The 23,291-nt window shown below is 45.1% G+C and overlaps 1 protein-coding gene across 3 annotated transcripts in view; it reads right to left on the reverse strand.

The window, feature by feature from the left end:
• The window catches only part of LOC124883988 (flotillin-2), a 42,934-nt gene extending 24,384 nt beyond the window's left edge, over nt 1-18,550 (reverse strand). For 2 of the 3 annotated variants that reach the window (XM_047391536.1, XM_047391535.1), the window contains exons 1-5: nt 18,351-18,550; nt 15,889-15,970; nt 13,651-13,741; nt 10,593-10,716; nt 10,269-10,387 (exon numbers count right to left, since the gene is read on the reverse strand). In XM_047391536.1, the coding sequence (XP_047247492.1) occupies nt 10,269-10,387; nt 10,593-10,716; nt 13,651-13,741; nt 15,889-15,970; nt 18,351-18,399 (465 nt within the window). In that variant the 5' untranslated portion in view covers nt 18,400-18,550. Of the gene's footprint in view, nt 1-10,268; nt 10,388-10,592; nt 10,717-12,992; nt 13,013-13,650; nt 13,742-15,888; nt 15,971-18,350 lie in introns of those variants that run through there. The other variant, XM_047391537.1, reaches the window with a different exon arrangement.
• Between the last annotated feature and the right edge of the window lie 4,741 nt (nt 18,551-23,291).

The raw sequence follows: 23,291 nt of genomic DNA on the forward strand, positions 1-23,291 counted from the left end.
ATTTAAAATGCAATACCGTGCTGGCAAATAGAATTTTGATGCTGATGCTCTGTCTCGACGCTCATATGAAGATGCTCCTAATGACCATCCCTGCAGGGAGTGAGAGCTCATTCACAATCTGACCAATCAGCTATGTGATAATGTGAAAATAGATGACATTTCCCCTGAAATCGTAGATGCCATCTGTCAAAGCTGTTTAACAAGAACACCTCATCAAACTGCACCCAGTCAAGCTACTGTTACACTGACTGAGTCTCTATCTGTCTGTGTTAATTCCATTCCAGACAGTTTCATCAACGAAGAGTTGCATGGCTTGTTTCTCATACCCTCCCTATTTTGCACTGGTCTCCAAGAGGAGCAACAAGCTGATCCTGCCATTCGTGAGGTCATTCACCAGCTGGAGACTGGTGAGAAGGTCCTTCAATCAGTTCGTGAGGAGCTGCCTGATCTTCCCTTGCTCCTGAGAGAGTGGAACAGGTTAGAGTTGGTGGACTGAATTCTGTATCGGAGAAGACAAGAAGGAGATAGACTCACCCAGCAGTTGGTACTACCACCCAGTTTACGACCAACTGTTCTGAAGAGCTTGCACTATGATATGGGGGCACATGGGCATTGAGAGAACAATTGATCTGCTCCGCCAGCGCTTCTTTTGGCCCAAGATGACAACTGAGGTGGAAACCACTATCAAAACATGTGGTTGTTGTGTAAGGAGCAAGGCTCAAATGAAAAAAGTCGCTCCATTGATAAATATTCAAACAAATCGGCCACTTGAACTGTTATGTATGGACTTTTTAACCATTGAGCCTGAAAGTATCAACACGAAGGACATTCTTGTTCTTACTGATCATTTTACCAAATTTGCAGTTGCTATTCCTACCCCCAACCAGAAAGCAAAGACTGTGGTGAAGTACCTCTGGAATGAGTTAATGGTGTATTATGGAATTCCAGAGCGTATACACTCCAACCAGGGTACTGATTTTGAGTCTAAACTCATTAAAGAGCTCTGTGAAGTTGTTGGAATAAAGAAGAGTCTAACTACTCCGTACCACCCACGGGGAAATCCAGTCGAGTGCTTCAACCGCACTCTGTTCAATATGCTTGGGACCCTGGAGGGGAAACAAAAGTCAAAATGGCGGGAGTATGTCAAGCCTTTGGTGCATGCATACAATTGTACAAGAAATGAATTGACAGGGTTCACACCCTATGGACTTTTGTTTGGTCGGTGTCCTCGTCTCCCTGTTGACTTGGCTTTTGGATTACGTGTCAGAGAATCACCATTCACCAATCACCATTCATTCAGAATATGTCAAGAATCTGCGGTCAAGCCTACAAGAAAGTTACAAATTGGCTTCTGAGAATGCCCCCAAGTCAGCTGCAAAGAATAAACTTCGTTTTGATCAGAAAATCACACCTTGCAGCTTGGAAATCAGAGATCAAGTGCTGGTTCGTAACGTCCATCTGCGGGGTAAGCATAAGCTGGCAGATAAATGGGAACAAGAACTGTACAAAGTTGTTGACTGTGCTGGAAATCAACCAGTTTACACTGTATAACCTGAAAACCAAGAGGGGCCAACTCGTATTTTACATCGAGACCTATTGCTCCCTTGTGGGTTCATGCCAGGTTGCTCTAAAGAGCTCTCCATTACCACATCAGCCCAACGACTAACGACTTGCAGCCAGGGTGGTCACCATTCTAACATTTCTGATATTCAGGAGGAGGAGAAGCCTGAATCTATTCCAGAGATTTCCATCCAACTCCCAATCAGATTCAGTGTTAATAAAATGAGACAATCTAAGCCATCACCTGAGTCCTTTATTACTTTGGAGCCTACTTCACCCTTGGTTCAAAGTGATGCTGATGCTCCTGATCTTCCCTTACCTCTCATTCAGATCACAGATCTTGAGACTGGAGAGGTACCGGTGGAAACACTCGAAATCGAAGAACTCCCTAAACCACATGTATCTGAGCCCATTGATGTACATATGGAAGGAGGAGTACTTTCCAAAGTACCCGAAGAAAACTTGCATGAAGTACAGGAACCGGAAGCTGAGCATCGTGTGACAATTCAATCTGAGTCATCTATGGGTTCTGCTGATGCCAGTTCACCTCATAATTCAGTTGAGGCCGAAATATTACCCAGGCGATCTGATCGACGACGCCAACCGGCTGGCCGCCTAACTTATCCTGTGTTGGGTAACCCACTTTCAATCAAGTTTCTAATGTAAATAGTTAGAAAAGGTGAATTTTATTAATCGTGCAACAGGACGTGGAGGAATTAAAGAGGGGAAGATGTAACCAGGGTAATTTTTCCCATTTTCCTTTGAAATTTCCCCATTTCCATTAGATTAACTTTTTATTATTAATTTGAGTATTTTTTTCCTTACTATTTTATTTTTGTGGTTGAAATTTGGTTCCCCAAAAATGTATTTTCTTAAATAATTTTTATTTTTTGATTTTATTAATTTAAAGATTTATAAAAAAAATTATAATAATTCTTCAAGAAAATAAATTTTTGGGGAACCAAATTTCAACCACAAAAATAAAATAGTAAGGAAAGAAATACTCAAATTAATAATAAAAAGTTAATCTAATGGAAATGGGGAAATTTCAAAGGGAAAGGGGAAAAATTACCCTGGTTACAAAAACTACATGTGAGAAATAATTACCCTGGATTCATTTCAGAGAAGCGTCCTACCAGTAAAATAACAGCCCTGAGGTACACCACTTGAATGAACGTTCTCGGGATCATTAGTACCGATGTGTTTTCACCTTGGCTGCAGATAACGTTCTATTACAGATTTACACACACTAAAGTCCAGAAGTTTGAGAACATCGGCCCTGGAGGACTGGAGGTTGTCCCCTGTGCTCTAGGGCTACTATCCCGCAACCTTTGGCTGTATCTCTTCTCTAGCACACCTGAATGGATGAATGTCTCCCTAACCAGGCCTCTGTAGAGCCGAATGACCAAATACTCAATGTTGCCTTTTGGACCTTTTCATTACTGTTTTTTCCGTACCGGTACCTACTTTTGTGATCCCTGCTCCTGAGCAGGTCTGACCAGGGCTGATTCCGGACCTCATGTGAGGTGAACAGACTGCTGTTCACTGATTGGCCGTGGGACCAGGAGAAATAGGAAGGTTTTCCAAGAAATAGCCCAAGGAGAAGTTAATAAAACTGAGGAGCAACTACAATAATATTAACACTAGAACTCCCAAGCCCGTCAATTTGACGGCGAGCATCCTGGATGCGAGGCGGTGATGACGTCATCGCTTTCCTTTGGCCAGAATACTAAAGTTTTTCTTGCGCGCTATAAAATTATGGTTTTGACAAAGATAATAGTATTTGATCAAAAACGTATTATGTTTTATTATTATTTATAAATAGTATTGAAAAATAACACAGAGTAGCGGGTAAAAAAAAGCTTTACTAATTATTTGGAGGATTATTCATTTTTATTAGACCTTTCATGGCAAACATTTAAGAACACACAATAAATACAAAAATTTATATTTTTACAAACATTTGAACAGAAATGGCTTGTATTATAGGTTATTATTATACCACTATTTACAGAAATATTATAGCCTAATAGATAAATTTAATATGAGCTGAATAAATTATATTACAGTAACCTTAATAAATATGTTTCAATCATTCATTTCAAACTGTACAATAACAAGAACTATAAACAGGTCTATAATAATAATAACAATAATAATGAGACAATAGCGGGAACGAAAGAACTACTAAAAACTATGTACAACATGAAAAAATTAAGATGAGAAACGGAAATCTATATACAGTTTTTGCATCTGACAATCACACTTCCAGTGCATTGACCACACTACTTTTTTGCACAGACAGCAAACATCTTTTGAGCGGTTTTTGGAGCAACTTTCGCGTACCTGGCACTGCCGTCTCCTTTCCAAAACAAGCAAACCTTCAACAGGTGCTGGCTCACGAGGCAGCGGCTGCTATTTGGTGCGCATGTAACTGGAACGAAGTTCATTCGCAAGCTGCAGGATAAAATCTCGCCGTGGAATATTTTCATGGAGGATCCATGAATTGATTGCAGCCATGTCGAGGACATTGTAGAAAACTGCCACTGGCCATCTACGTGTTGCAGCTTTGACGGAGTATTTTTTTAACATTTGGTCAAGCACATCCATGCCAACCTTGGTATGGTTATAGTAAACCACGGGCTCGGGTTTGGGCTTCGAGCCATTGAGGATGCCAGATGAAGTGTGCACAGTGCACAACACACACACATTTTTTCGGGCTTTACACTGGTAGTCTGTGAGGGTGGCGTCGGTGTTTTTTAGGACTCTGGTTGAGTACAGCGGCATTTGCTCCTTTACGCACGGGGGAAGCTCGCGTCTGCTTCTATTCACTGTACCCACGATGCTGGTCTTTTTTGTTTGAAGTGTCTTGGCCAGTTCAAGTGATGTAAAAAAGTTGTCTGTTGTGACGTTTCTCCCCTTCCCCGTGAATGGCTCCACCAACTTCAACACCACACTGTCTCCAAGACGCTGACCTGGATTGCACGTCTCATCCTTACCCAGATAAGGAGCGCCGTTCAACATGTACTTTGTGTTGACATCCGCTGCCAGTCAAAACTTGATGCCAAACTTGTCAGGTTTGTTGGACATATATTGGAGGAAGGCACATCTCGCTTTGGTCGGGAGGAGCTGTTCATTGATGGTGATATCAGCACCAGGTTTGTAACAGCTCATACAATTGTTGACAAAACTTTCCCACATTTCATTCACAAGAGCAAACTTTGTAATTTGGAGACGTGCGTGTCTGCTATCTTTATTGTTGTAGCGCAGAAAGCGAATTATATCTGTGAATCGGCTTTTTGACATGGTTTCACGGAAGTATGGAAAGCCCCATTCATCTGACCAAAAGCTGGACAGCTCCATGTTACGCCCCCCTTTCACTCCGCGGACATAAACTAGCACTAAAAACGCCTTCAGCTCATCCACACTCATGTCCCAGGAGGAATCATCACCTAAGACTCTGTGGGCCTCAGCTACAGTGCAGCCCTGAATGTGGATGAGCATTTTGGCATCCACCAAGCAGAGGAATGTGGTCTGGGCATCTTGGATCTGGCACTTTGCGTATGTGGTGGGTCCTTCTGCCAACACATTCTGGCTCTGACGCCTCCCTCTACTTTCTTCCTCCCCTACCACTGTCCACACAGTACCATCCTTTCCTATCTGCTCCTCCGTCTCAGGAGTGCGTTCGTCTTGTGATGAAGACGCTGTAAAGTGCAGAATAGAGCGTTGTTACTAGGCTACTATACCTATCTACGGCCTTATTGTTTTTTTCTTTGTCCATTATCAGTACCTTGATTTGTATTTTCTCTCCTGCCAGAGAGCTGGATTGCTGGGTTTATAGCTGGGGACTGGGCGTCTGGCTCATCTCCCTGTCTCTGAACCTCCGCTGATTGTGGCACTGTTGCTATATAAATAGTATATAGATCAGAATCAGAATCAGAATCAGAAAAGCTTTATTGCCAAGTACGTTTTTGGACATATAAGGAATTTGTTTTGGCGTAGTCGGTGCAATACAATACAAATGAAACAGTATAAACATATCTACAATATAATATAAATATATGTGCACAGTTTTAAGTGAGTGAGAGTAAATATAGAGCAGTATAAGATGCAAGAGCAATACAACAGTGCAGGTGATCATTGTGCAAGTAAAGCAGGAGTCCAAGCTGAGCGTTAATGTAACGCATAGAGTTACAGGTTACAGGTGTCCTGTCAGCAAAAAAAAGGGGGGGTGTGGGGGAAAGGGAGAGTGTCAGGGTGGTTTCTGGGCTTTGGTAACAAGGCTGGTGGCAGATGGGAAAAAACTGTTCTTGTGGCGTGAGGTTTTGGTCCGAATGGACCGCAGCCTCCTGCCAGAGGGGAGAGTTTCAAAGAGTCTGTGACCGGGGTGGGAGGGATCAGCCAGAATCTTCCCTGCCCGCTTCAGGGTCCTGGAGGTGTACAGTTCCTGGAGCGACAGTAGACTGCAGCCAATCACCTTCTCAGCAGACCGAATGACACGCTGCAGCCTGCCCTTATCCTTGGCTGTAGCAGCGGCGTACCAGATGGTGATGGAGGAGGTGAGGATGGACTCAATGATGGCTGTGTAGAAGTGCACCATCATAGTCTTTGGCAGGTTGAATTTCTTCAGCTGCCGCAGGAAGAACATCCTCTGCTGGGCTTTCTTGATGAGGGAGCTGATGTTTGGCTCCCACTTGAGATCCTGGGAGATGATGGTTCCCAGGAAGCGGAAAGATTCCACAGTGTCAATTGTGGAGTCACAGAGGGTGATGGGGGCAGGTGGGGCTGGGTTCTGCCTGAAGTCCATAACCATCTCCACTGTCTTTAGAGCGTTGAGCTCAAGGTTGTTCTGGCTGCACCAGTCCAACAGATGGTCCACCTCCCATCTGTATGCGGACTCGTCACCATCAGAGATGAGTCCGATCAGGGTGGTGTCGTCCGCAAACTTCAGAAGCTTGACAGACTGGTGACTGGAGGTGCAGCTGTTGGTGTACAGGGAGAAGAGCAGAGGAGAGAGAACACAGCCTTGGGGGGAACCGGTGCTGATGGTCAGGGAGTCAGAGACGTGATTCCCCAGCCTCACGCGCTGCTTCCTGTCAGACAGGAAGTCAGTGATCCACCTACAGGTGGAGTCGGGCACACTCAGCTGGGAGAGCTTCTCCTGTAGCAGAACTGGGACGATGGTGTTGAAGGCAGAGCTGAAATCCACAAACAGGATCCTGGCGTAGGTTCCTGTGGAGTCCAGGTGCCGGAGGATGAAGTGAAGGGCTAGGTTGACTGCATCATCTACAGACCTGTTGGCTCTGTAGGCAAACTGCAGGGGGTCAAGGAGGGGGTCAGTGATGTCTTTTAGGTGTGAGAGCACAAGGCGCTCAGGGCGACGGGTCTGAAGTCATTAAGCCCTGTGGTCCTTGGCTTCTTGGAAACAGGGACGATGGTGGAGGACTTGAAGCAGGCTGGCACATGACATGTCTCCAGTGAGGTGTTAAAAATGTCTGTGAAGACTGGAGACAGCTGATCAGCGCAGTGCTTCAGGCTGGCTGGTGAGACAGAATCCGGACCAGCAGCTTTCCGGGGGTTCTGTCTCCTGAAGAGTTTGTTGACGTCCCTCTCCTGGATGGAAAGAGCCGTCCTCGGCGTGGGTAGGGGGCTGGTGGGGGGGAACTTCAGGGTGGGGGTTGGAGGTGCCAAGGCCCCTCTTGAGGTTGGAGAGACGGGGGTGGTGGATTGTGGCTGCAGGTGTTGGGGGGCGTCGTGGGGGATGGTTGCAGGACTGTCCCTCTGTCTTTCAAAGCGGCAGTAGAACTCGTTCAGGTCGTTGGCGAGGCGTCGGTCGTTGATGGAGTGGGGGGCTTTGGTAGTAGTCCTGAACACATCCCAGTCTGTACAGCCTAAACACGCCTGGAGATTCTCCACAGGCTCACTGCTCCACTTCCTTGATGTCCTCACAACAGGTTTGCAGAGCTTTAGTTTCTGCCTGTATGCAGGAATCAGGTGGACCATGATGTGGTCGGATTGGCCCAGTGCAGCACGTGGGACGGCGTGATAAGTGTCTCTGATGGTGGTGTAACAGTGATCCAGAATGTTGTCCTCTCTGGTCGGACATTTTATAAACTGTCTATATTTGGGGAGTTCGTGGGTCAGATTACCTTTGTTAAAGTCACCAGCGACGATAACTAAGGAGTCCGGGTTGGTCCGCTCCACACTCAGTATCTGGTCGGCGAGCATGCGCTGTGCGACCTGCACGTTAGCTTGCGGCTGGATGTAAACACCGACCAGGATGAACGAAGCGAACTCACGGGGGGAATAGAAAGGCTTACAGTTTATGATGAAGGATTCCAGGTCTGGAGAACAGTGCTGCTGAATCACTGTCACGTCGTTGCACCAACCACTGTTGAGGTAAAAACAGATTCCTCCACCTTTCGCTTTGCCGGAGAGTTCCGTGTCTCTGTCCGCTCTGTAGAGCTGGAATCCTGCCAGCTGCAGCGCGGAGTCCGGTATTAATCCACACAGCCACGTCTCCGTGAAGCACAAAACTGCCGATGAATAAAAGTCCCTGTTTTTCCCCAACAACAGTTGTAGTTCCTCCATTTTGTTGGGAAGTGAGCGCACGTTAGAGAGAAATATTCCAGGTAACGGTGTTCGTAGTCCACGCTGGTGAAGACGTACCAGCACCCCAGCCCGTTTCCCTCTCTTCCGGCGTTTCACCGCGTGAACAAAAGGTGAGCGCACCTTTGACCAGGATGTCCAAATATTCCAGAGCAGTAGGCAGAAAAGTGGGAAATAACTCCTCTGGTGTAGTAGCCCTGATGTTCATGAGTTCTTCTCTGGTGAGAGAGCTCTGGGTACCATCACAGAAGACCGTTTTAAAGCAAAAAACTACACGCCGAGGCGACCCTCTGCGGCGCCATCTTGTTTGAACACAGATTATTAGTTTACTAATTTGTAAACTATAGCCTAAAATGATCAAATCCTTACATAGGCTAGTCATTTACTACCTTGAGAGAATAAATCACCACCGCCTGCAGATGGGACGACTCGTCTTTTTTTAGCCGGGGGAGGCTCACTCTCTGACCCGCTGTCACTGCTGAATACTGACCAAGAGCCGTCAGAATCATTCATCTAATTTTCAAAGCATTTTCAATGCTTCTTGAGCAGAAAACCTCCGTCTGGAATCCATTTGTAGGATGCCAACAATCTCCTTCTCAGACAGCTTTCTAGAGTGGCGGTTGATAGGCAACGCTCGCGCGTATACTCAACGTGAATAATAGGGCCGTCAAAATAGCGGCTGTGGTAGTTCAAGGTAGAAATACTTAGATCTTTTATTTACTTAGTTATTTTTTAAAAATAGAGACATAGGAATACACAAGACACAGGTTTAGAAAATGTCAGGATGCCAGGAAGATAAGAGTTTTAATAAACCAGGGTTATGGTATGTCAAACTTTCAAAACCGTCAAATTGACGGCCCTGGGAGTTCTAAGGTTAAGGACCACAGTGGCCGAAGCGGGTCAAACCCACATATAATTGTAATATTTACTAATCATAAACCAGACTGAAGGCTGAAAGAAAAGAAAAAGGACACATCAGCTTTCTGAATGACACGCAGGTAGGGGGCTTCTCCTCTTCAGGTTGGAGGGGAGTTCCTGCCTCAAATGGAGGAGTTCAAGTATCTCGGGGTCTTGTTCATGAGTGAGGGAAGAATGGAGCAGGAGATCGACAGACGGATCGGTGCGGCTGCCACAGTAATGGGGGCGCTGTGCCGGTCCGTTGTGGTGAAGAGAGAGCTGAGCCGAAAAGCAAAGCTCTCAATTTACCAGTCGGTCTACGTTCCTACCCTCAGCTATGGCCATGAACTTTGGGTCATGACTGAAAGAACGAGATCCCGGATACAAGCGGCTGAAATGGGCTTCCTCGGCCATCCGGGAGGAGCTCGGAGTAGAGCCGCTGCTCCTCCACATCGAGAGGAGCCAGTTGAGGTGGCTCGGGCATCTATACCGGATGCCTCCTGGATGCCTTCCTCGGGAGGTGTTCCAGGGGACGGCCCAGGACACACAGGAGGGACTTTGTCTCTCGGCTGGTCTGGGAACGCCTTGGGCTTCCCCTGGAGGAGGTGTCTGGGGAGAGGGACATCTGGGGGTCTCTGCTAAGTCTGCTGCCCCCGCGACCCGGTCCCGGATGAAGCGGAAGGCGATGAGTACGAGTACGTTGGATCCACAAACATTTCCGCCAAAACACACAGAACAAACCACCATGAAACAGCGGGTTTGGTTCTGACATTTATTGGCAGTCCTTCAGAGAACCAGCGTCTGCAGGAGGCAGCAGGCAGAGAGCAGCTGCCTGTAATCAGACTGCCTGCATCGGGTCCAACTGGAGGAAGACCTGCTGAATCCATGGAGCACGAAGATCCAACATCCAACCTAAAACTTCAGCGCAGTGAGAAGTCTGTGGTTCTGGACTTTAAAGTCTGATGGTACCGTACTGAGTAAAGTGAAACCAATGGAGAGGGGCAGAGCCAACTAAAACAGGCCAGTGGAAAAGGGGCTTTTTCTAGGTGTTCTTTGAGTTCCATAGATAAACCAAAGCTTGTGCTGAAATATTTTACTATGATCTTTCTATGAAATTGTTTTTCAGAAGTCATTTAAAAAAATTAGAGGCTGCCTCCTGAGAGATACGTCAAATGTTCCTCTGTCCTCCACCTTCCACTGACCTTGATAGTGAAGCTCAGGATCTCGATGCCCATCCTGCCCACATCAGGAGCTGCAACATCCCGCACCAGTTTGGCAAACTGGTCTCTGTCCTGATAGATCTGCTCCACGGTCAAGGTACCTGCAGAACAAAGATGTCATCTGGATCAAACTGAGCCTCATCTTCTCGCTCTGTGTTTAACAGTTTATTTAAATAGAAAATCTAAATTACTGCACCGCATAATATTCTGGCTTTGGGACATAAGAAGAAACCTGTTCATCCTGGGCTCATAACCCCAGAGGATGAAGAATATTTAGCAGCACTGTTGGCTGCCAGCCCTACAAACCTAAAATGGAGCGCAGGTGTCCTTCCAACGTCTGCAGGAGCACAGCTTTGATTTCTATGATGGATTTACCGAGAAACTGCTCACAAGCCACAGCCAGCAGGTCATGTTCTGTCATGACTTTCACCTGAAGAAGAGACAGAGACACACTGAGACCAGAACGCCACTGAGAACCTTCATTTTACCATCAGAGTCCAAAAATGAAACCGTTCTGCTGTGCTTACAGCTCAGCCTAAGATCCCTTTCTGGATTTCTATAAACAAAAACCACTGAATGATGAAAATTCACACATAGACGAGTCACAAAGAGTTGTTTTCCACACCTTTCAATTTCAACCCCACAAAATAACAGACATTAATAACTGTTAAAGTCCACAAGCATCAGTAAAGAAACCATTCACACATCTACGCTGAGTCACAGCAACTACTGTTCTGATCTCCTTAAACAGTTATTATAAAAACATCAGCAACGAGTTGTACAATAGAGGCCTTTACCGAGTGTCCCACTGTGGGTCCTGACCCCTGCACAGGGAACACTTTTTAAAGAGCATCAAAAACAAAGGCAGGCCTCATTTTCTAAACTGCTCCATGCAACAAGCCAAACTACTACTTTAAATAACAAGAAACAAGTTCGCCTTGGATAATTAACTTTATTAAAATCATAACTTTTTGCAGCTGTTTCACCAAAATATATCAGTAAATACGAAAAACTGGTTGATGTCCAAGACACCGAATGAATGATGCAGGTCAGAGGTCAGTTCAGTGTGCAGCTGAGTTTACATTAGGGGCAGTATAATATATTGTCATCGTCATAATGTGTCTCCTCCTTGAACCGCCACCTTAACATGGTGGAGGGGTTTGAGTGCTTGAATGATCATTGAGGCTATGTTGTCTGGGGTTAAATGCCCCTGGTAGGGTCTGCCAGGGCAAACAGGCTCTAGGTGACGGGTCAGACAAAGAGCGGTTCAGACGGGACGCGGCCAGGCCAAGCTCGAACGGGAGTGGTTGGCACCAGTGGGCCAGGTGCATCTCCGGATGCTCTGGGGACATGGAATATTACCTCGCTGGTGGGGGAAGGGACCTAAGCTTGTGCGGGAGGTCAAGAGATATCGGCCAGAAATAGTTGGGCTCATCTCCACGCACAGCTTGGGCTCTGGAACCCAGCTCTTCGAGAGAGGTGTGACTCTCTGGAGGGGTTAGGGTCTGCTGGGAACATCTGGCGGAGCCCCCAGCCAGGAATGTATTTAACTCCCACCTCCGGGAGAGCTTTGACCACATTCCTGTGGTGGTTGGAGACATAGAGTCCGAGTGGACCATGTTCTCTGCCTCTATTGTCAATGCTGCCGCCCGTAGCTGTGGCAGTAAGGTCTACGGTGCCTGTAGCAGCGGCGATCCCCGAACACGTTGGTGGACACTGGCAGTAAAGGATACTGTCAGGCTAAAGGAGTAGTCCTATTAGCCGCGGCCCGGGCTGTGGCAAAGGCAAAAACTCGGGCCTGGGAGGAGCTCAGTGAGGCCATGGAGAAGGACTACCGGTCGGCCTCGAAGCAATTCTGGCAAACTGTCCGGCGCCTCAGGAGGGGGAAGCAGTGCTTCACCAACACTGTTTACAGTGGGGGTGGGGAGCAGCTGACCTCGACTGAGGACATTATCGAGCAGTGGAAGGAGTACTTTGAGGATCTCCTCAATCCTGCTGTCGCACCTTACCTGGTGGAAGCAGAGGCTGGGGACTCGGGGTTGGACTCTTTCATCACCCAGGCTGAAGTCACCGAGGTGGTTAAAAAGCGTCACCGTGGCAAGGCTTCGGGGGTGGATGAGATCCACCCTGAGTACCTCAAGTCTCTGGATGTTGTGGGGCTGTCGTGGCCTGGGGGACCAGAGGGTGTGTTCCCCCAAGATACTTGAACTCTACAGGGGGATCACACCCCTCAGCACCCCTGGAAAGGCCTACGCCAGGGTATTGGAGAGGAGAGTCCGGCCGATAGTCGAACCTCGGCTTCAGGAGCAGCAGCGGGGTTTTCGTCCGGGCCGTGGAACACTGGACCAGCTCTATACCCTCTACAGGGTGCTCGAGGGTTCATGGGAGTTTGCCCAACCAGTCCACATGTGTTTTGTGGGCATTTGACCGTGTCCCTTGTGGTTCCCTGTAGGTGGCGCTCCAGGAGTACGGAGTCAGGAGCCCTTTATGAGGGGCCATCTGGTCTCTCTACAAGCAGAGCAGGAGTTTGGTCCACATTGCCGGCACTAAGTCGAGTGAGGGAAGAATGGAGCAGGAGATCGACAGATAGATCGGTGCGGCCACAGCAGCTATGAGGCAGCTGTGCCGGTCCGTTGTGGTGAAGAGAGAGCTGAGCCAAAAAGAGAAGCTCTCAATTTACAGGTTGGTCTACATTCCTACCCTCACCTATAGGCATGAACTTCTAGTCATGACCGAAAGAACGAGATCCCACATAGAGCCGCTGCTCCTCCACATCGAGAAGTCAGTTGAGGTGGCTCGGGCTTCTGAACCGGATGCCTCCTGGACGCTTTCTCCAGGAGGTGTTCCAGGCAAGTCCCACCGGGAGGAGGCCCAGGGGACGGCCCAGGACACGCTGGAGGGACTATGTCTCTCAGCTGGCCTGGGGACGCCTTGGGCTCCCCCCGGTGGAGCTGGAGGAGGTGTCTGGGGGGAGGAAAGTCTGGGCGTCTCTGCTGAATCTGCTGCCCATGCGACCCGGCCAGATGAAGCGGAAGACGACGACGGCAATCATAATCTGTGTGAGCAGTAAAAATGTTGCTAAGCACGGTTCAGGCTGTTATTTTCCAAACAACTGACAGATGACGCAAAAGTGATTTCTTGGACTCATTGCTACGAAACAAACTGATGAATAAGTTTGACAAAAGATTCCAGTGGAGATAAAGGATGCTAATTAAACAAACAATCAAAGTAAGAAGCACTTTGCTCTTTGTAAACTCAGACATTATGTGTTTCTAATAACAGAATGAGGAATAAAGTCTGAAATCTGACACATTTTTCCATACTTCTCCAGACCTGGAACATGGAACCCTGATAACGGGGTTACCTGGGCCACGCCTGTCACAGTGATGGCTACTCCCTCTGCTGTCTCCACATCCTCACATCGAGGCTGCAGAGTCATGATCTCCAGACTCAACCTAAACAACAGAGGAGTGACATGAAAAGAACAAGGTGGGGAAACAGCAGACATTCAAACTGTAATTCATCAGCAATGGCCAGGGGTCTTTCTGCATGGAGTTTGCATGTTCTCCCCATGCATGTGTGAGGTCTCACCAGGTACTCCGGCTTCCTCCCACAGTCCAAAGACATGCCTGTTGGGTTAATTGGTCTCTCTAAATTGCCCTTAGGTGTATGAATGAGTATGTGCATGGTTGTTTGTGTGTTTGCCTGCGATGGACTGGCGACCTGTCCAGGGTGTACCCCGCCTCTCGCCCATAGACTGCTGGAGATAGGTACCAGCTTCCCTGAGACCCACTATGGAAGAAGTGGTAGAAAATGACTGACTGACCTTTCAAGCCAATTGCTTGCACTGTGTTATATTTAGGGGTATTAGAGTAAAGCCTGCAGAGAGCTTCATTTGTGAAACATTTTGAGAACCATGCAGGCATGTAAGCACCATCTTGTGTTAAACATTAAGGCCCAATAAATTACATGAAAGTTTGTGGTTGTAACGTGAAAACATATAGAAAAGTTCAGGAAGTATCAACACTTTTACAAGCAACTGTGGAGCGGACTGGCGGCTCTCTATGGGCTATCCCACCGGAGATGGCGGAGAGGGAAGAGAGCCATCAGAAACCAGTTGACAAAAGGATGTCTCTGGGTTGTTTAAAGGCAAGGTCACCCTTGCCTTTAAACAACCTGGTAAATGTGCGTTCCCCGGCCAACAAGATGGACAAACTGCTTCTTCTCCTGTAAAGACTCGGAACTGCCGCCCTCTGCTTGACAGAAACCTGGCTGAGCGAGAACACCACGGACTGCACACTCCTGATACCGGGCTTTCAGCTGTTCAAAGCAGACCACAACGCTGAAAGGTGAGGAGACTGAATTTGCTTTTATATAAACGAAGGTTGGTGCAGAGACATCTATTCACCGAGGGAGTTCTCCTCTTCTGTACTGGTTTGCAAATGACACCACTGTTATTGGACTGATCCAGGACGGTGATGAGTCTGCATGCAGACAGGAGGTGGATCGGCTGGTACACTGGTGTTATCAGAACCACCATGAACTTAACCCACTCAAGACTGTGGAGATGATGGTGGACTTTCAGAGAACACCACCCCCACATACCCCCTCTCACCATCCTCAGCAACACTGTGTCAGCTTTGTACCACTTCCGGTTACTAGGAATCACCATCTCTGAGGACCTGAGATGGTCTTCACACATAGACAATGTTGAGAAGAAGGTCCAGCAGAGACTGAACTTCCTGAGGCAACTCAAGAAGTTCAACCTTCCACAGGAGCTGTTGGTCATCTTCTACACTGCCATCATTCAGTCTGTCCTGTTTTCATCCATCTCAGTGTGGTTTGGATCATCCACCAAACAGGACAGGTCCAGACTGCAACGAATAATCAGGACTGTAGAGAGAATAATCAGAGCTGACCTTCCCTCCATCCAGGACGTATACAGGTCAAGGGTCAGGAAAAGAGCTGCTAAAATCTCTGCAGACCAACACATCCTTTGACCTTCAGGTGGCGCTACAGAGCACTGTCTGCTAAAACCAGCCTCCACAGAGACAGTTTCTTCCTCCAGGCTGTTTCTCTGTTGAACATTTGACAGTCAGAGCTCCAGAACAACACCAGGCATTCTTGGACTGATCTCATGTTATATTCTGTTGGAAAGTCACTCTGTTTATATCTATATTTAAAAAGATATTCTTTATTATTGAGAGCAAACTGTACCAGAGTCAAATTCCTTGTTTGTCTGAACAAAACTTGTCAATAAAGCAGATTCTGAAATCCCCTATAACATCATCCCGGCCAGGTGAGCTTTGTGTAATATACAAACCTGTCTATAAACAATCATGACATTACACACAGAAAGGGACCAAGCTTGAAGGCTTTGCAGGGAGCCAACTGGTTTACATCTGAAACACATGAAACTAAATCTATGGAGGACTAGGTTCCATTTTCCTGATTCATGACTGCAGATAATGGAATAATGGAACTGATCCCTCTGTGGAAGTTCACTGCGATAAAAGCTCATTTAGGTTGTGGTGCTATTAAAAACCATCACTCAGATCCATTTCAACAGATGAGGGCTTCATTGCCTCAGCAACACTTTTACCTTTGAGAATTGGTAACAAGCCACCAGGCCCACGCCCAGCCTCCCACGATGTAGGTCTTCATATCAGAACCGCAGCAACCGCCTGAGGGAAAAGAACAGTGGCATTTAGAAACATCAGCATCCTGATCACATGATGGCAGCAAACTGGTAGAAAGACAAAACCCAACAAATACCCTGATGGGTTCAGCATGAACTCACTGATTATCTACACGTTTTCCTGCTGTTGCTAAAAATCAAGGATTAAAACACAACATGTATAAAAGCAAAGCAAACAACAGAGGACTGAGGAGCTTTAGCTCTTTGATGCCAAAGATGTTTCAGAGAATCTGCATTAAAATCAGAAGTACAAAACATGAGGGCTTTCTGGCTCGCAGTGCGTACAGAGCAGAAAGTCAACAGCAATGTTTCTCTTTAACTATCTCTGTAGTTATGCTGCTATAGGCTTAGGCTGCTGGAGGACATAATGACCACTTTCACCCTCTTCGCTACATTCTCCTACTACTCTCCAATTTTGCATTATTTGCTGTTATTTCAGCTTTTAACTTTGTTCTCTCTTTTCTCTTCCTAGAAGCTACACCTGGCCTGACTCTGTGTCTACCTGTGACACCTTTCTGGAGAGGGGCATCGTCTGAGCTTCTGCTGGCAACAACTTAATGCTCACCTTCTACAGATGATCCACATGGCCCTGTCTTTTAGTGTTTAACCCTTTCTCTCTCCTAGACATGGCGATTGACTGAGCTTCTACTGTAACTAACTCTATGTGCTCTCTTTCAGACTCTAACCTTGAAAACTGGCTCAGAGTTTATCTGTTCTTTCTTTCTAGATGAAACGACTAAAGGAGCTACCTCCATTAACAGTTACTTTTCCTTCCCATAGAAAGGACTCCTGGATCAGTGCTTCTTTGTTCTCTTTGTGTCTCTGCTCTGTTCTCTCAAACCTCCAGTCGGTCGTGGCAGATGGCCGCTCACACTGAGCCTGGTTCTGGTTCTGTTGGAGGTTTCTTCCTGTTAAAAGGGAGTATTGGGTGGTGTAGCGGTAGGACGTTGGGTGGTGTAGCGGTAGGACGTTGTCTGGTGTAGCGGTAGGACGTTGGATTGTGTAGAGGTAGGACGTTGTCTGGTGTAGCGGTAGAACGTTGTCACATTGTCTGGTGTAGCGGTAGAACGTTTTGTGGTGTAGCGGTAGAACGTTGTCTGGTGTAGCGGTAGAACGTTTTGTGGTGTAGCGGTAGAACGTTGGGTGGTGTAGCGGTAGGACGTTGTCTGGTGTAGCGGTAGAACGTTGTCACATTGTCTGGTGTAGCGGTAGAACGTTTTGTGGTGTAGCGGTAGAACGTTGTCTGGTGTAGCGGTAGAACGTTTTGTGGTGTAGCGGTAGAACGTTGTCTGGTGTAGCGGTAGAACGTTTTGTGGTGTAGCGGTAGAACGTTGGGTGGTGTAGCGGTAGGACGTTGTCTGGTGTAGCGGTAGAACGTTTTGTGGTGTAGCGGTAGGACGTTGTCTGGTGTAGCGGAAGAACTTTGCGTGACGTTTGAATGCAGCGGAACCATAAACTAAACTCACAATGTTTTAATGAAACACGCGACATATTCTGATTTCAGTAGAAGAGAGATCTAGAAATCTTTGTATATCTGAAACATTAAAAGGTTCTCACAGGGTTCTCTGGCATAAAATGTTCTGAAGCTTGGCCCAAAATGATTCATGCTTCCAAAACATCGCGTATATCTTAAATGTCACAAGCTCATTAGTTTGTTGTGTTCTTTCGTACACTTGAGACTAGAATTAAATTTTCTTTAAACATTATAATTTCAGTCCTGATTGCTTTCTTTGTACCATGACTGTATTAAGAGATGTTAAAAAGTTAAATATGAGATATTCATATATTCGATGTATTCCATATATTATGTTTTAAAGGTCCCCAACATGGGAGTCCACAAAAACAACTTCCATGATATTAAAATGCTGCAGATTTTTTCAAATTTGAATCTAAACAAATGTTCTCGTTTTTTCTACTTTTAAATGAAATCACTTTGTGTTGTGAATTGGCGCTATATAAATAAAACTAAATTGAATTGAATATAGTGATGGAATGACTGGACTTTTCAATAATATTCTAAATAAATGTAGCTCTATATCCCAACGGTGTTGATATAAAGATTAAAATGTATCATTATCGTATCTGCAGCCATCATTTCCCAGAACTCAGGTCCAAATGGGTCAGAAAGCTTATTTGGTCACGTGACCAACGTCAAAGGTAGCTAGCTGCAAGCTAGCTTTAGCATTCCGGCTAAAAATCTGATATAGGTGTAATTAAAGCTTAGCTTCAGGCTAACAATCAGACAATAATGAAACAAACGTGTCTTTTTCTGCCAGTTTGTCCCGGTGTTCCAGGAGCTTCATAACGACCGTTATTTGTGACGGCTAGCATGCTGCTTTAGCACAACAAGAGACAGACGAACCCACCTGAGACCACCAACGCCTCGTTTGGCCCAACAGTTAGACAGTTCCCCATGTTGATAGAAGATCTCAGGGACAGAATACAGTGAAACAAAAGAGATGTCCTTAACGGAAGTGGTGATTTTAGCTGAATTTATTCCAACCGCTGGTGGCTGAGATTGATGCCTCTTCACGCCCTGCAGCGCGACACCAACAACACGGCGAGAAACCCACCCTGACGTGTGACGCCTGGTTAAAGGGAAAAATTCATTCAACTTCACAAAAAGCTCCGGAAAAGACAGATAAGAAACAAAGTCCTTAAACAAAAATACACCAGCTATGTTCCTGTTGGGCAGCGGAGATATTTTGGCCTTTTATCATAGATGAAAATAATTTTGAAATGCGGAAAAAGCCTAAATTAAAGATCCTTCGCTAGACTATTCTCCCATTTCGTACTCTGTGGTTAAACAGGTCATTTCTTCCCATGTTTTTTAAATATTGTTTTCTTTTCTTTGTACTTAAGCATTTTCATTCATGTACGTAACTAAAATGTCCTATACAGATTAATCCAATTGCATAGTGTTTTCTGAAAACTATATTACACCCTTTTTCCATTTATGTTTTTGTTCTCATCCCAGTTTAGGCCAGTAGACTGTCAAGATACATTAATTAAAATTTAAGGTTCAAACGTCACAGCGGGCACGAAACACCCCCTGGCAGGCATGATGGAGCCATGAGTGGTTCCAACGGTAGGTGGCGCCATTTCGCACCCAAACACGGTCGGCTACAAAATGATCAAAACTAAAACAGTACGAAATGGCGAGGAGGCAACAAACCTCCGCTTCATGGCTGAAACCATGGAGGACAAATGTAACACAATTCAATAAACCATAAAAAATGACAGAAATGTGTGCTTTATTAATATAAAAACGAATTATAAACAATTTATTAAATATCCAATACATTTAATTTGTTGCTAATAAAAATGTGAATTTTATGTCCAAAAGTATATGTAATTATTTCACTATTTATTTACTAATTTCAGTGTTTTGTGCTACAATACATAATAAATGTATTTTCAGTGTCAGCATTACTACTCAGTTCCAGTGGGCAGAGCTAGCAACGGGATGAAAATGATCCAGCAGCTACTGAAATAATCATATATAGTTTTAACACGCATTAACATTACATTTTAATCATTAATTTTGTCTTAAATATGTATTCATTCAATATAGTATTTGTAATTTTAGTCAATTATAAAACTAAAAATCTTGAATGATTCTTGCACGCATGAGTGGTCAGTAGGGAGAGGGTGCCCCATGTATTCAGAGAGCATCCCCTGATTGCTGCCAAGAATGAGAAGACGAGTTCATGGGCTCTCTGCTCCTCAGATTCTTATCATATGCATTTTAACTGATACAAGAAGGGACTGGCCAAGGTTTCCCATTCAAGCGAGGTGCTTGAATGGATATTGTTTCTCCTCCACAACACAAACACAGATTTTTCATGATTATTCAAGTAATTTGAAGCTGTTTTCTAAACTTTTCTTGTTAAGTCTGAGTTATTTATGTGTCTGAAGGTACATTTTAGATTACAAGATTACAATTACTGATCTCCAGCAGTCGGTGTGTGAAGGCAATTTGGATACACCATTAAGGTTATGTGCATGTCTTCTGTACCAGGCAGGACTAGAACCCAGGAGCGTCTTGCTGCAAAGCAACATTACTGACAACTGCGAAACTAAGCAGCTAAGGCTATTAATCCACTTATTGTAACAAGGAATGAACTGATGATGTTGCTGATTCTAGTATTTCTATGTTTGTGGTTCTGCAGATGCTGGTCAGACCGGTGGGCAGCAGGATGGCGCTCTGACTCTGAAACAGCTCAGGGTTTGTGGAGAAACTTGAATTAATTAAAAAAATTGCTGCCTTAAATACAAAACCCTTCATGCTTTGGCCCCGCCCCCACTTTCCAAATGTATTAAAGTTAAGCCACTGAGGCGTCTCAGCGCCAGAGCCTGCTCTACTGGAGATGTTGAGATCCCACACAGAAGAACAAAATTTGGACAAACTGTACTGTCAGTGAAAGGAGGTCAGTTTTGGAACAGTCTGCTAACAAATTTAAGCCTCTGTGAGAAAGGGCTTTCAGACAGCAGCTCCAGAACATCGCCTGAGGCAAGAATTGCTCGGTTAAAGATAATCCTGTTAACTCTGCATCATGTAGCTCCTCTTAAACTGACTGACTGCAGGATTGACAGCAGCTGGTGGCAGCACTGCAGGCGCAGCATCATATAGAGGGGAAAGCTTTGACCGAGGATTGTGAAATTTGGTACACATATGCAACTTGTCAGGACCTACAAAAAAGTCTCTTGGAGCATTGGTCCAAACCCAACAGGAAGTCGGCCATTTTGGATTGAAGTTGCCATTTTGACCCCAGTTTTGCCCTTTCTAGCCCTCGTACAGCTTTTGACTTAGAGACGTGAAAATCACTCAGTTTACTCTTAAGGCATTGGGGTTCAAAGGTTATTAAAAGCTTTTAGATACATGAAAGTATGTGGGCGTGGCTAAGCCTTAAAATATGACTTCTCGCCATAAAAGACGAAATTGATATAGCTCCTACAAGGAAAGTCACAGACGCATGAAACCTTCTGGGATTGATCCATATGATGCCCTGATCAATATTCACTGATCAAATGCTGACATCATTGCAGCCCCGCCCCCTGAGAACAGGAAGTGTCATGTTTTCCTTTAGAGAGTCAATGTTTGATGTTCTTCACCTAATCAATGTGAAACTGTCCCAAGTAACAGATAACATGATGCTCTTAGACAGTCTCCAGTACTGACTGGTTTAGCTTCAGGGTGTGGCTGTGGTGGCGTGGCGAATTCTGATGTCACGCCACGGCCATACGTTTGGCTCTAAACTACACATGCATGGTCCGATTTATTCCAAACTGAATATGTTCGATCTTTGACAACCCATAAACAGCTCTATTGGATTACATTGAAATTTGGATAAATAGCGCCCCCTAGGACACTTCAAGGGCTATATTTTCCTCATACATCATCGGATCCACTTGAAATGTGGTATACATGATCAGGGATCAATGCTGAACATGTTGGCACAGTCAGTTTTTGACATAAATTCAGCCCCACCCACTAATAAACAAATAACTGCAGCTTCCATCTGGAAGGTTCGATTTACTCAAAATTTTGTGGCGACATTTGGAATTGAACAGCGGCCTCATTGGTGCCGTCCAGCCGGCAATGCCAGGCTCCCGCGATCGCTGCACAGGCCGAGTTGCGCTGAGGTGCAAGGGCCTTCAATGCTGCTTGCAGCTTTAATTAAAATTATTTGCTTTAAATTCAAAAGTTTACATACACTAAGATTACTGTGCCTTAAGCAATCTGGAAAATCCCAGATGCCGATGTCATCGCTTGTAAACTTGTGATAGGTTAAACCACTACATTTGAGTTAAATGCAGGTACACCTGTGAATGTATTCTAAATCAACGCCTGAACAGGCTGCTTCCTTGTTTGGCATCATGGAAAAAATCAATAGAATTCAACCAAGATCAGGAAGAAAATGGTGGACCTCCACCAGCCAGGTTCATCCCAGTAATGTCTACACAAATATAAACAGCACAGGCTCCATGTCCCAGAGAGGAACTTGTTTTGGCACAAAATGTGCAAATCAGCCCCAGAAACGAAACAGAAAAACCTTGTGAAGATGCTGGCTGAAGCTGCTCAGAAATCATTATCCACCATCCTGGACCAAGATGGGCTGAAAGGCCACTCAGACAGGAAGAAGCCAGTGTAACTGCACAGGTCCAATAAAATAATAGCCACACTTTATACAAATGTCTTTTATTTTTTATTGCGCTGTCCATTCAACATTAGACACAATGAAAACGTTTTAGTTTCACCTAAATGTTTGCTGAACGAACTGTCCACCATTAAAACCTGTAATGTCTATAAAATTACAGTGGCTAAATATAACTGTCCTTATGAAGGTCCTCTCAGCAATAATGTTAACAAAACACACAATGAAAATAATTACTGTGTGCGCCACCTGGACCTCATGCAGAACCAACTCACTTGGCGTCCATGTTTCTGTCTGTTCTGGGCCTACCCAGAATGCCACAGCTGTAATCTCAAAAATTAGAACCAAACGCACATTTTTATTTGATTATATTTGCAGCTATTTAGCAAGGGATAATACATTAACATAAAATGAAACCTGTCATCCTGACGTTTGCCGTCGGAATCCCATCTTCTGTTGCCATTCCAGCTTGTCGACTTGCTACCAGGAAATTCTCACTTCCAATGAATAAATGGAACAACACAATACTTTAGAAAGTGGAAGAGATCCCTCCAACTTTCAGTAGATGACTAATCTTAATTTTTCTTGCTTCCTGTTATACTGAAATACTCTGGATCCAGAAACAGAATCATTTAAGCAAAAGCAACCACTTATAAAATGAGAACATCTGCTGCAAGTTTCCACAACTAAAAGCAACAAAATTATGTTGAAGATTGCATTTACCGTAAAGATTAGTTACATTTGTTAAGTAAATCTTGGAAAACAATTTAATGAGTCCCACCACAATCAAAATAATCAGTTTTGTAATCAGCACCATTTGGACATTATGATTTTATATTTCATTTAGAAATTTGCAGGACTTTCCATTCTTCAAATAATTATTTCTGTGTTTAAAACATTGTTGAATAAGTTCAATGTAGTGAGAGAGTTTTTTACTACTGAAAGCTGCATTCTGTGGAGAACAGACATAAACAGGAGAAACAAATGCTTCTCAGTGACTGTTATTAGGTGGGTTTATTTAACCGACAATGCATTTAAAAGTTGCTTTGCCAGCTCTGTGTAACCGCTGTAAGTGAGGCTAACACGAGTCCCTTCATCAGCCGCCTCTGTTCTAGAAGCTGCATTATCCTGACATTATATCAAACAAAC

This window comes from Girardinichthys multiradiatus, chromosome 18, assembly GCF_021462225.1.
Source record: "Girardinichthys multiradiatus isolate DD_20200921_A chromosome 18, DD_fGirMul_XY1, whole genome shotgun sequence".
NCBI lineage: Eukaryota > Metazoa > Chordata > Actinopteri > Cyprinodontiformes > Goodeidae > Girardinichthys > Girardinichthys multiradiatus.